The sequence below is a fragment of the Haliaeetus albicilla genome, chromosome 13, assembly GCF_947461875.1.
Source record: "Haliaeetus albicilla chromosome 13, bHalAlb1.1, whole genome shotgun sequence".
Taxonomy (NCBI): domain Eukaryota; kingdom Metazoa; phylum Chordata; class Aves; order Accipitriformes; family Accipitridae; genus Haliaeetus; species Haliaeetus albicilla.
The window spans coordinates 26,691,553-26,704,537 of record NC_091495.1 but is presented as its reverse complement, the minus strand read 5'-3'; the positions used below and the strand labels follow the sequence as shown (position 1 = coordinate 26,704,537).

At 42.1% G+C, this 12,985-nt stretch overlaps 1 protein-coding gene across 1 annotated transcript in view; it reads right to left on the bottom strand.

Moving 5' to 3' along the window:
* LOC138688805 (protein ELYS-like) overlaps positions 1 to 12,985 on the bottom strand; it is a 41,713-nt gene that overhangs the window by 15,687 nt on the left and 13,041 nt on the right. The window contains exons 9-20 of the mRNA XM_069801329.1: positions 10,835 to 10,985; positions 8,148 to 8,280; positions 7,879 to 8,060; positions 7,340 to 7,401; positions 6,300 to 6,428; positions 4,106 to 4,196; positions 3,929 to 4,018; positions 3,626 to 3,766; positions 2,736 to 2,840; positions 1,906 to 1,999; positions 231 to 354; positions 62 to 118 (exon numbers count right to left, since the gene is read on the bottom strand). Coding sequence (XP_069657430.1) covers positions 62 to 118; positions 231 to 354; positions 1,906 to 1,999; positions 2,736 to 2,840; positions 3,626 to 3,766; positions 3,929 to 4,018; positions 4,106 to 4,196; positions 6,300 to 6,428; positions 7,340 to 7,401; positions 7,879 to 8,060; positions 8,148 to 8,280; positions 10,835 to 10,985 — 1,359 coding nt within the window. The remainder of the gene's footprint in view (positions 1 to 61; positions 119 to 230; positions 355 to 1,905; positions 2,000 to 2,735; positions 2,841 to 3,625; positions 3,767 to 3,928; positions 4,019 to 4,105; positions 4,197 to 6,299; positions 6,429 to 7,339; positions 7,402 to 7,878; positions 8,061 to 8,147; positions 8,281 to 10,834; positions 10,986 to 12,985) is intronic.

The following is a 12,985-nucleotide window of genomic DNA, read 5'->3' as shown; positions in this document are numbered from 1 at the left end:
ACATTTAAGAACATTTATGTGCGTGTGCTGAAGGTGTAGTAAAAATAACGAGAAAGGATACAATTGCATGTTTGTAGCTTTCTTCAATGCCTTCTAGCAAATAGAGATCCAGCAGTGCCTGAAAATGAAAAATCAAGAGTTTTTTAAAAACTCCTGTCTTTCATGAATCATTGGCTTTTGGGTGGGGCTTTGGGGGGTTCGTGGCTGTTTTCAGTGAACATAACACTCACGTGTAAACTAGCAGGTGGGTATTTCCCAGTTCCTCCTTCATCTCTCCGCCACAGCTTCTCAACTTGGTCTCCTAACTGGGAAACCATTCCATCAATCATCAAGCAGTCAGAATCCCATTTTCCTCTGGAACAAAAGGTAGCAAGGATTTGGAGAGTCAAACGCTAATGCCAGCCTCTCAGTGTAACAGATCTCCTCCAGTCAAACCAAACAAAAAAAAGCTCCCATGAGGCAAAGAAAGTGACAAACACACAAAGGCATGATTATGACTTGAAACGCACATGAAAGAAATGTCTGAGTCAGATGAAAGACGTCTGTTAGATCATACTGAATTATTAGAGGAGTTCCAAACAGACATCCTGGAAAGCTCCCCTGCTAAGGGACCTTTTCGTTTTCAGGTTCTCTCTTTTGCTGTCTTACTTGTAGTACAAAGGAAGTGTGAACAAAGTTTTTTATGTGCCAGAAATAACCACTCTCCTACTGTCTAACAGAGGAAAGGGAACAGTATCAAAATACCAGGACTATTCTTTAACGCAAGTCTAATGCCTCCCGTTGGAGTGTCCCAATACACAGCTGTGAGAAGACACCACCACGGAAAGTTCAGATTTTGTTCTCAGCATCTCACTTTTGTTACTGAAAAAAGTTGTTTTCAGAAAGCTGAGCATACAGGTGAAGTTTAGTGTCATCTTAAGCAGCATTTATGTTTCTATGCACATACCCATTATGTTTCTATGCACAGACCATTACAACCATGGATGGGTGAACCTTTAAAAACTGCTTTCTTCACAAGTCCATCGCAATCTTTGGCTGACTGTGACACTACCCTTTAATTTCCCCGTAATAAGAAGCAGAAAGAGCACACTGGAGGTTGTATGCTTCTAAGGAACACCTGAGCCGGTATGTAAGTTACTTGAGAAGTAAGCTAAGTAAGATGAACTTTGAAGTCAATAGCCACTACACCGCAGCTTGCACCTTAACTCATCTTGCAGCATCCTGTTCTTGTTTGCGGTGCCATAGCCTAAGCTTCGTTAGCTCTTTATTTAGTTTTCAGCACAATTTCCAAAGAAAAATCTATTCTCGTCTAATCCAAGGCATATCACCTATATGCTAGTGAGCTAGTGCAGCAAAGAGAGTTCACGTTCAGCAAGTGACTTTTATCCAACAGCCAGTAGAGTGCTAGGTGTGCCAACTACATCGAACTCTGACTATCTCATCAAATCACACAAATGTACTTGTGATTTAGGCCAATACAGTTATTACCCTTGCTCGCTAGTCAATAAACGAGATGAGGTTTGTTTGGGGTTTAAAACTTGCTTTCTTCTCTGTCCAAAACACCTGTTCTGCGAACACCGTGCTTTGCTGAACGGGAGATCGCTGACCCTATCCTGAACACATGACCTTTTTCAGTAGTACCAAATGATACAGATTGGCCGCTGGATTAAGTACGCTACCAAGAAACGATGATGCCAACAAACGGTACTAAGCAGAGGTATATACAAATATTGTAACACAGGAAAGTAACCTCCGTGTTCAAGAGAACGCATGCATCACTGAAGTGAAGAGGATTGCCGGCAACTGCATTAAGCAGAGCAAATACCAGCTGTTGGTAGCAAAGCCACTCACTGCCACTTCTGATTTCGCAGTGGAAGTGTTCTCGAGTTCTCCTGTAAGGCTTACCTTGATAAACGCTCAAGTTTCTGTCGATGACCAGTGTAGTAGCTCTGAATCAGAGGGTAATTGTAGAAAGGTCTACCCAAACGCGCATCATCATCTACAGGCAATAAAGTAAAAGCAAGTTAAAGCAGCAATATCACATTTTGAAACTAAAACGTTTGACTAAAAAGACAGAAGATCATACGAGCTAAGCCTCAAGAAGCACAGGCAAGCCTCCAACTTTGAAAGAAGCCAATCCTCTTTCTGCCTTTGCTAACGGAGCGGTAAGACACAAGACTCAACTCCTTCTTCTCTCAAGTGCCATTTCAAGTTTACAATTGAGGTAGCATTCAGAACACGTACTGCAAGCAGAAGCTCACTACAGAAAGGACAATTCTCAAAGGGAATGGTTTCTTAAACATGTCATGTGAGCATCTGTGAGACAATGAAGGCTGACAATAGACTTTATAATCCACCCAAATAAAGAAGTATTGCCGAGGTGTCTTTTTTCCTCAAGCAATGAATAAAAAGTTCCAAACACGCAGGTAATGCCTTTGCTGTAAAAACAAGCATTCCACTATCTCTGGTGGAATAGTAATTTGTTTAAAATCCCAAGTCTTTCAAGCTGTGGACACAAGCAACTCCTTCAAGTCAGAGGCTTATTGCTCTTTCTAAGGATCGTCCAGGAAAGAAACTGCTTGCATTATTCTGCACTATGTATTTGAAAAAAACAGTAAAATCTCCGTTTCACCAACAGAACTTCAGCACTGACAAAACATTTACAAAAACATGGCTAAGCATGTGTTCATCGGAATCACTTACTGGATAGTCTCCCTGTTACAGTTTATGCTTACCTAAACCCTCTGGAAGGAGACTGGATCGACAGAACCAGATGACCACTCGTGCATACAAAGAAAGGAGGCCAGTTACCACCTGCTTGTTTGTCAAGTCTGTAAAACCTGAAAAAAAGGCATAAGATGATTTTTGTTATCCAATTCCTTTCATTTTTACAAAACCCCCTTCATCATCCCAAATAGAAAGTATAGAAGTAACGCGGTAGAAATCGCGGTCTTTGCATTTCTCACTCTGTGGCACCTTCTTATTTGAAGAAAAAAAACACATTCACCACCAAACCAAAAAAGCAACCCCTACAAAGAACCAGATTCACTAAAGGTTAGAAGAAAAAAAAACTAAAGCCGGAACTATTAAATACACTCATGAATAAGACATTTGTTTTTCACGTAGCGGGGATTTTTACCGTAGCAAAGGGATAGTCTTCTTTTCCCCTCAATATGCCAAGGACAAGTGATAACGTAAAAAGCTACAGAAGCTCAAGTAACTTACTTCACAAGTTACTCATGTGTGCTTCCTTTGTATTTTCTAGCAATTTGCAATACAACATTCGCATGCAATTATGAATTGCTAGCTAAGAATTAAAAGGAATCATTTGCAGCGCTACCACATCCGGTTGCTGGAATCTCCACCCAGCTGCTTACACAGCTTCTTGCTGAATGTAGCCTCCCCTACCCACCTGCATGAACTCCACAACCAACTATTTCCCTGAAATCAACGCATATTAAGTGGTAGTCCCAACTTCTCAGATTTCAGCCCCTTCTCCCAGCTAAATTTGGCTGTCTTCCAATCATCAAAACCAACAGAAGCTCATCTTTCCACACTTACAACTCAAGCATAATTCCAAATCTTAGTAAAACATACCAAAGATTTCATAGATACGATTACAAACCTTTTTCAGTAAGCTCTTGTGCTTCTGTTAGAAAACAGGTTAAGACCGTGCTAAGGTTGCTCAAAAGCAACTGGCAGTGCTGAAGAGACTGTAAGGTCTGCGGGTCAACAAAGTTGCGAGAGCCATCAAACAGCGGAACACCTTTTCAAGAATAAATATTACATCATTAGCCTTCAGAGCAATTTCAGAGTTTCAAAGTACGCTTAAAGAACCCCGTGCAGTACCATATACCGCCACATTCCTGAATAAGCTCAGTCAGAAAGAACCATTTTGTGTGTGCAGAATGACTACACTAGTACTCACATATTTGGTCAAACTCATCTTTTGCATAGATCACTTTCTTCCATGTCCACTCAAGAACAAACTGTAAATTAGCAGCAGAACTTGGCTGCGCTTTAAAAAAAGAAAACAAAAAAGAAATGAATCGACAATTGCAAACTAGAAAAATATATAACGTAAGAACAACGTAAGAAGTATTACCTTCAGATGCCCAATGTTTAATGCATCCAGTCAGCAGTTCTAAAGAACCTGTCTGCACAGCAGCTGACAATACCGCTTCTAACTGCTCCTCCTAAACGTAACCGACAAAATAAACTGAGAATCTTACATGCTTTCAATATCTGAACCAGCAACAGCAAGCGTTTGTTTCTAACTGTACACTCATTCAGACATCACACAGTCCACTAGTACACACGCAGCTAATTCCACATTCCTTTTCTTAACTCTAGCCACAGGCTGCACTGCTTGTTGGTCTGAGAAACACGTTAAGCTTTTCCTCTAACATTTCAACTTACTGAAGGCTGATTCTAACCTTCATTTGCATGCCTCTGCAGTATAGTCTCAGTTTACCGAGTTCCAATTAACTATTTCCGGTAACGTCCTCTGCTAATACCCGTCACGCATTTTGCGCGTAGAAGTTTGCCATCAGGAATGCGTGAAGGGGACAGAGCAAAGACAACGGTGCAACGCTTGCACGGAAACAGGGAAGCTAAGGTCAAGCAGCTTCCTAGACTCTGAAGACATGAAGCAGTTCAGACACCCAAAACTGTATCATTTTCTAAAATGACAGAAGAAGACGTGAAACATTTAAATTCTAATAGGTTTAAATTGTAGGCTGCTCAAATACTGTATTATAATGCAGTGGTAATCCTTGAGAAGGATAACGCACAGCTATGCACAGACGTGCGATTATTAAGTAGCAGCTTATTTCAGCTGGTGTTGTGATACTTCTTTCAGGTGAAATGACCCTTCACAAAATTTTACTTTTGTCTTTTTGTTTTTTTCTTTGTTTGTTTTTTTTTAATGTGTTTTTTTTAAACACATTCAAAAGTAGCTTTCCCTTCTAGGCAAAATCATTACATTCAAAGCAATTTCTACACATTGGAATACACATATGATATGTCCATCTTTTTCTGAAAACGGGTTTCAGACAAGGAAACACACCAGATACTACTTACGGTGGCAAACAAAACTCCAAACCCAGCTTCTTGACCCTAATTCTGAAATTTGTCTTACAAACTTTCAAAAGAAACCCCTGCTCAAATGCATAACAAGTCTCTCAACGGTATGGCCACAATTCAGCAAAGGTTATTAAAACACGTCTTGATTGCCCAAGCTATTTCCAAACCGGAGCTGACATCAGAACATCCCATTTAAGAGTCTACGTCAGGCTTGCAAAATAAGCAGTCTATGGGCTAGGGCAGCTTGCCAAGAAACTTATTTTAGCTACCACACTGTGCAGAAGTGTTATTTGCCTTAACGCATTTCCACAAATCTGGTGAACGATCCAGTAGACAGGAAGATGAGGGCAGTGAGAAGACCGCTCTCCCCTTCCTACTAATGGCTCCACTGTGTGACGACTAGCTAGCTAATCGTTTAGCTTAGATCCTGCCTGGGTGAAGAGGGGCTGTTCATCACAAAGGCTCCGTCTCTCATGAAACTCTTCAGATGAGAGAGAAAGGTTGGTGCACTGCAAATGGAAAACCTGTGACGAGGGGGGTGCAGTCACTATGGTGGGACAAAGCAGAGAGAAGATAGTGGGTGTCATGAGATAAAGGCAATTCAGGCATTGCAGCAACAAGGGGGCAGTCTAAGCAGAGTAAATTGGGCTACGAGGCTACAGAGGTGAAGATCTGCTTTGAGAGGCTGCAGGAAAGCCTACTGATGAAGGGAAGATGAGGGGGAGCGGTGATGAAGTTGTCGGGCAGAGCTGACGAGAGTAATTGTTTACCACAGCCCAATTCCTTGGAAGCAAGTGATCACGTCTAGTGCAGCAAGCTGATGTTTGCAACAGCTCGCATCCGAGTGAGACACCCCCATAGTCAGCTACTGCACTGAACATAATGCTTTGAGAAACCGATGGGGTGAAGGTTGTTGTGAGGGAAAGATGCTTTATGGTGCGCATGACCAGCACTGCCTGCACGCTTCCTTGTGCGTATCTGTGGCACGGAATTAAGAGATGGGTCTCTCAACGCAGATCTCTTAGTGCTGCCCCCACTCAAACTCGCTAGTTTGGATTGAAGAATACTGTAACTTCTGCTAACTCAAGTCAACACCTGCATTTCAACGCAACTTGCAAATAACAGGAAAATCAGATTATCATGTCTTGTAGCCTCTACAGCCCTGTCAGACAAGATGGATGTATTCCCCCCTTGATTCCCTGATACGCACTCACCTGACTCAAACTGGATGGCTGGACATCAACGCATGTTGGAGACAGCAAGCCAGCTACAAGACACCTGTTGTAGCTATCATGAATGGCTTCACTTATTAAAGGACCACGTTTCTTTAAAAAATTCAAGGCCTGAAACATTAATCAAAAACTACGGATTAAGACAGCAGTATTATTCAGTCACTAAGGTTCTGAATAATCGCTAAGAGAAATAATACAAATGTTCACTTAAGCTGTTAGAAAGCTTGCATCAGTAAGCACTACCATGTAGAGTCTTAAAGACGGCAGCCAAACTAGCCGCTACGGTTTATACAAAATATCCTGTAAAACAAAAGGTCAGCCCTTGCAATGCTTAATTAAGTATTCTCTAGCTTCTCTGTCAATACACAGACCTCTTTTTACCCTGAACACTGACACAAAATATATTCTATCTAAGCTAAAGCTAGCACACAACTTTAAATCACACTTTGGAAGACCCTTTCTGTGCTTGTTTGTGCAGAAGTTGATTTATGTTGGAAACACTTAGTGAGCTGAAATTTAATTCAAATTTATTTGTCACAGGCTGTGCAGTGGCTTGGAAGTTTTAAGTCGGCCAAGTGCGGGAGAAAAAAAAAAATCATTTCTTCTCAAACAGTTAAGTAACATTCCATTTTCTCCATTCTGCCCTCCTTTTTCAAGTTAATCAGGCATCAAAACCCTAACTCAAGACTATGGAGGCAGTTCCACTGATGGGTAATGCAGAAGTAACAGCCTTCCCCAACTTCCACAACATTTTTGTTCTTGCTCCTACAGCAACGTTGTGTTCCGCTCTAGACATTCAATCCCTCAGCGTGCTTCAACAGGAGACAGTGGTAGTTTTACAGTCCCAAGAGTGGACCTAAAATGTTACCATTTGCATAAAACTGGCAGGACACAATTGCAATCATGCGTGTGGATGGGCAGGATGGGCGTAAAATGGTCTCCGACACTGAAAGCAGTGCAATAGAAAACATAGGAAAGGTTCATCTCTTGCCATTCTCAATAAAGATACAGTAAAAGATCACCTCCTTCTGGAAGCCGATGCAAGTCATACGAACAACTCCGGAGTTCAGCAAGCACGTACCATCTGCAGAGACAATGAACGTTTGACAGCCTTCCATACTCTCGCACTTAGCTTATGACCAGTTTACGTTTTGTAAATAGCAGTATCCGGAAAGCTGTCACTGAGTACCCATTTTCTTCATCAGATCACTTCCAAACTTATTTTTTTGAAAATAATTACTGCGTGTAGAAATTTTATCTCTAGTGCTATCGAGGTGCTCTGCTCTGAGCTTCAGTTCAACCTCATTTCATTTGATGACCATCACCACTTCACAGGCTACATTACAAAAGCACCAAACCCCAAAACTCAGCAGACTGTCAGATATGTGTCACAGTATTAAACACCTTGCTAGTACAACGTAATCAAGGGTTGGGCTTGTGGGCGTTTGGGGCTTTTTGGTTTTGGATGGGTTTTGAGTGACAAACAATGAACAGGAGAACCAATAAATGGCATTTGACCTCACTTTAAGCTTATCACTACCAAAAGCAGTGAAATACCTACCAAAATTGTAGGAGCTTGGATGAAAAAACTGCTCAGGTGGTGGATGAGAAAGAGCAACTCCCCGACTTAGACTCCGCTCGTGTACCAGAATATCCAAAATGGGGTTTGGAGAAGTCATGCTTATTACAGCATCCAGTGACCACAACGCAAAATAGGGGCAATCATGAAGGAGTTCTTCTGGCCTGAAAGCAAGCAAGTGCATAAGCTAAACACCGACTTTCAAATGATTGATTTGCAGGGATATTGAAAACAACTTAATAAAAATATACCTTAGTGAATCTGGCATTTGAGCATGATACCAGCGATTAATGTCAAATACACCCAAGTAAGCAGATGCTTTTCCCTGACCACATGTATTCACTTGCCAGCTGAAGAGTGATACACTGGTGTCAGGCGATATTACTGTAAAAGACAAGACATTGTTTCTTGTTTGTAGAAAATAACGCTATAGCTGATATGTTTAAAACACCACTTCCTATTTTGGCTTAATTCTGTTATATCACTCACGAAGCACAACACTCACTGAGAACAACAAAAAAAATTTACGGAATAGCAAACATCTCTGTGACAGGTTTCAGTCATACTGCCCCTTCTTCTTGTATCACTCAGCAGGCACTACTAATTTCCAGATTGGACTCAATTACAGGTTTTAAGAATAGCTCCTTTCCAGCACATTCAGAATGAACGAACACAATTATCACACAAAATAAATACAAAAACCCCAAACCCAACAAACGGGAAATTGGAATAAAGATTTTAACATAAAACATTCACAACGTTATACTCCAGTTCTCTCAATAAGTGGAATGGTTTGTCCTCTCTGGGGAGAACGCATTCTCCAGATGTAAGCAAAGGATGTGGTATATCATTTACCCTAGCAGAGTAAGGAAGAAGGCGACAGTTTGTTTGTTTGTTTGGCAAAATGTTTCTCTGTTCTCTGCTGAATTCATCATTACGTTTAGGGATCCTCACACACTTTACTATGTTTCATTGTGAACATCTGTGCCGCTTCCGTTTTGTAGCTGCTGCAAGTGCCTTTGAAGATACCAATTATTTTCATAATTCAGAAGACAGCTTCATTGCTAGCCTCAACCCACATCCAACAGCAGCTCATGTGTGCCTAGAACTTAACTCGAACACATTCTGAATAAAAGCTAATTAGAAACCATCAGAGAAATTACAGGTATTTCTCCATGCCTCATGCTTCATAAAAAGGAGACAGAAAGGGGGTTTGCTGTTCTTATTTTGGTTTGGTTGGGTTTTTTTTTTTCGGCTGTGGTGGAGTGGTGGTGTGTGTTTGTTTTTAACAAGCTTTTAGGAGGCACTCTCCTCAGAAACGTGACACAAGTGGAGAAAATCCAACGGTGTTTTTGTTAGATTTTGACACACTGTTGATAGAGGATGGCATCACAAAAGAGATGCAAGTTGCCGCTTCAGGACTAAGTCAAAGATGATAAACAGAAGTAGCCTAGAAAGATCATGCAAGTGTCTTCTTTGTAAACATCATACATCAGTAAAGGCCAGTAAGAAGAGAGGGAAGGTGAATAATGCAGTCAAAACAAAGGGCCATGGAAGTTATCACTGCAGCAGGCTCAGAAATATGGTCAGAGCATAAGTGAATTTGTAAACCCAGAGACGGACATTTAATTATTGCAAGATAATGAAAGACATCGTAAGAGTTGTAACTGTGTATATGGACAAGGAAAGCTATTGCTTTAAGAACCTGCAGGTGTAGGAACCTATTAGATTTAGAGAGGAAGAAATGGACAGGCAGATCGTAGAATCATAGAGTTGCTTAGGTTGGAAAAGACCTTTGTGTTCATCGAGCCCAACCCTAAACCCAACTGCCAAGTCCACCACCAAACCACGGCCCTAAGCGCCACGTCTCCCTGTCTTTTAAATACCTCCAGGGATGGCGACTCAACCCCGGGCAGCCTGTTCCAATGCTTCGTAACACAGTCAGTGAAGAAATTTTTCCTAATATCCAACCTGAACCTCCCCAGGCGCAACTTGAGGCCATTTCCTCTCGTCCTACCACTTGCTACCTGGGAGAAGAGACCAACACTACACCTCGCTACAGCCTCCTTTCAGGTACTTGTGGGGAGCGGTAAGGTCTCCCCTCAGCCTCCTTTTCTCCAGGCTAAACAACCCCAGTTCCCTCAGCCACCCCCGTAAGACTTGTTCTCCAGACCCTTCACCAGCTCTGTTGCCCTTCTTTGGATGCGCTCCAGCACCTCAATGTCTTTCTTGTAGCGAGGGGCCCAAAGCCAGGCAGCTTTCCAGCCACTCTTTCCCAAGCCTGTAGTGTTGCATGGGGTTCTTGTGACCCAAGAGCAGGACCTGGCGCTTAGCCTTGATGAACCTCATACAGTTGGCCTTGGCCCATTGAGCCAGCCTGGCCAGATCCCTCCACAGAGCCTCTGTAGACCCTCAAGCAGATCAACACTCCCACCCAACTTGGTGTCATCTGCAAACTTACTGAGGGTGCACTCAATCCCCTCGTCCAGATCATTGACGGAGATATTAAACAGAACTGGCCCCAATACCGAGCCCTGGGGAACACCACTTGTGACCGGCCACCAGCTGGATGCAGATGCAGATGCAGACATAGGTTGGAACAGGGAAAGAAAAATTCAGGTAACACTCCTAAGCCATGGGGAGCATCATCTTACTGTTCAAAGACGACAGCTGGAGGAATAAAACGACTGACAAGCTTCATGCAGGTGACCCCACCATACATCGCTATAGCATGTCAGCAAGCATAAAATACAACTTATTTTTTCCGTTAAAGAAGTCCCCTATAACTTAAGCACCCATTTTTTCTTTTTAAATAAGCCCAACAAGCTAGTCTGTAAAGGTATTCAAGACTCACAGACTGGGGTACAGAACAGCATTCATTGCTTAGATTCCAAAACTACTTATTTTAGAATAACCAAACAGGGACATTAGAACAAACCTGCACTAACGCTATCCTCTCCGTCGACACGTCTGGGAAGTTTTTCTACAGTCTGACAGCTAAGTAATTTAATATCGCTGGCCTGCCCGCTCAAGGGAAAGACTCCACCTGTGAGACCTAAACTGTATCTTTCGACACAGTATTCCAGACCCTGGGGAAAAAATAAAAGGAGAGAGAAAAGGTCATTTTGAGATAAAAACATACATTATAGCGAAATACGAAAGAATGTATATATGTATAATATAATATGCATATTGTACCGTATATTTCCCATGAGCTTACTTCTGATGGCAAATAGAAACTACATCTGACATGCAAGAGAATGAAGCGTCAAATAGTAACGGGCTTTGCACATTTTCAGAATTTAGCATTTCCCTAGCTAAAATTTGCTCTGAAGTATGCACAGTTCATTCTACTTTATCAAGTAACTTTGGAAGTAACAGACATGTGCAGAGTAGATAGGAAAAATCTAAACCATCTCTTTGAAACACTAGCATGAAGCCTAAGCAAAGAATCCCATTTTCATTACAGAAGGAATAATCACCAAACACAGTTTATAATAAAAGATGTCCTGAACAGGTCCACCATGCCAAAAGACCCTTTCGCCAGATAAAGTACTACAGCTCCATCAACCTCTTAGAGACGAATTTTAACCGCTAGAAATTTCAACTTTTATTCATCTGTGAAGAGCCAGTCCCCCCCCAAAGTTAGGGCTGAGGGGAAGGGAAAAAAGATATCAAACGACTCCTGCCTAAGACAACTTCTGAAGCAAAACAGCGTATTTTAAATTCTCCGCTGGGGCAAGCAAATCTAAGTTAAGGAACTCCACTGCGTGGAAGATGTTAAATAATGACTTTGTTGACCCGTAAAATCTGAAGACAGTTTTCAAATGAGATGCACTCGTCAGACTCTGATGTGGACGTGGAGGCTGTATACTCTATCCACCTGCAAGCATCATGTAGGACAAATGTAAAGGTGCGCTCCATGACCATGGCTGGATGCACTAGATTTCAAGCTTTCTTTCAAGCTTCTGTGAACTCTCTTCAACGAACAAGGGTCAACAGTAGATTCCTCCTCCTTTACTCCAATTTGGCCTGGCAATTGGGAACAACTCTTAAATTTTCTGCCACGGAAGACGGACAAGAAACTTGACTCAGCCAGTCACGCAGGCAGACAGTCATGTAGTACTGACCAATCTGTGACTACAGGGAAGTATTCCGACACTCCAAGTGTCCTCTGTAGAACACAGATCCTGTACTAATGCTTCTTCTGGGTTTTTTTCCGGGGGGTGGGAGTTGTTTGTGGGGGGTTGGCAGTAGGTGTTAGCAAGTCTTGGTATGAAGCTACATGTGGGAGTGGCTCATCTGGAAGCTAGCTGAAGAACCTGACTTTTCCCCCCAGAGGTCCAGCTGTTTAGTTCTCTCTTCAACTACCTTGTGAGATTGGTTCCTGTTTCAACCTTGCACAACGCTCATCACAGGAACGCAGGAACAGCAGGGGAGTAAAATATCTCAACGGCAGAGACTGGTGCCTGACACCTCTTAGAAGCCTGTGAATGTATTACTGGTTGCACTGTCTGTAGAGGGTTAAAAGTCTTACACTAATGACACCACAGCTTTCTCAGGTCACAAACGCAAACCACATTATTTAATCACTTTGTGTGCTTTTTTTAAAACTGGAAATTTTAGTAGACCCATTTTTCAAAGCTGCTGAAACATTTCAACCCTCTGAGGTGAAATCTGGCACTCGTCACACCTTTTTCAGGAAAATAAGATGGCCAAGACAAAGCATTGACAAATAGTAAAAGGTCCCCCATTTTAACATTAAAGCGTTGAGACAGAACAAAGTAGCCACGCAAGGAATGGATATCGACGACTGGGTTTTCTTCCAAAGCAGCACACAGTACAAGGTATTGTCTTTGCCACCGCTAAGACTGTAGCTACAAATAACTTTTTTTAAAAGAGGATAAAGCAAAGCAGAAGTTCAAAAGTGAAACTGGAGAACGATTAAAGCATCTTTCTCCTGTCGACCTGCCAAAGTGCTTAGAGCACTACAAGAGATGCAGCAGTATAAAACATGCCCAAGAAGACTCAGCAAAAGATTGGGTTTTCGGTCACCTCTGAATTTTGATGGTAAAAACCACCCCTGACA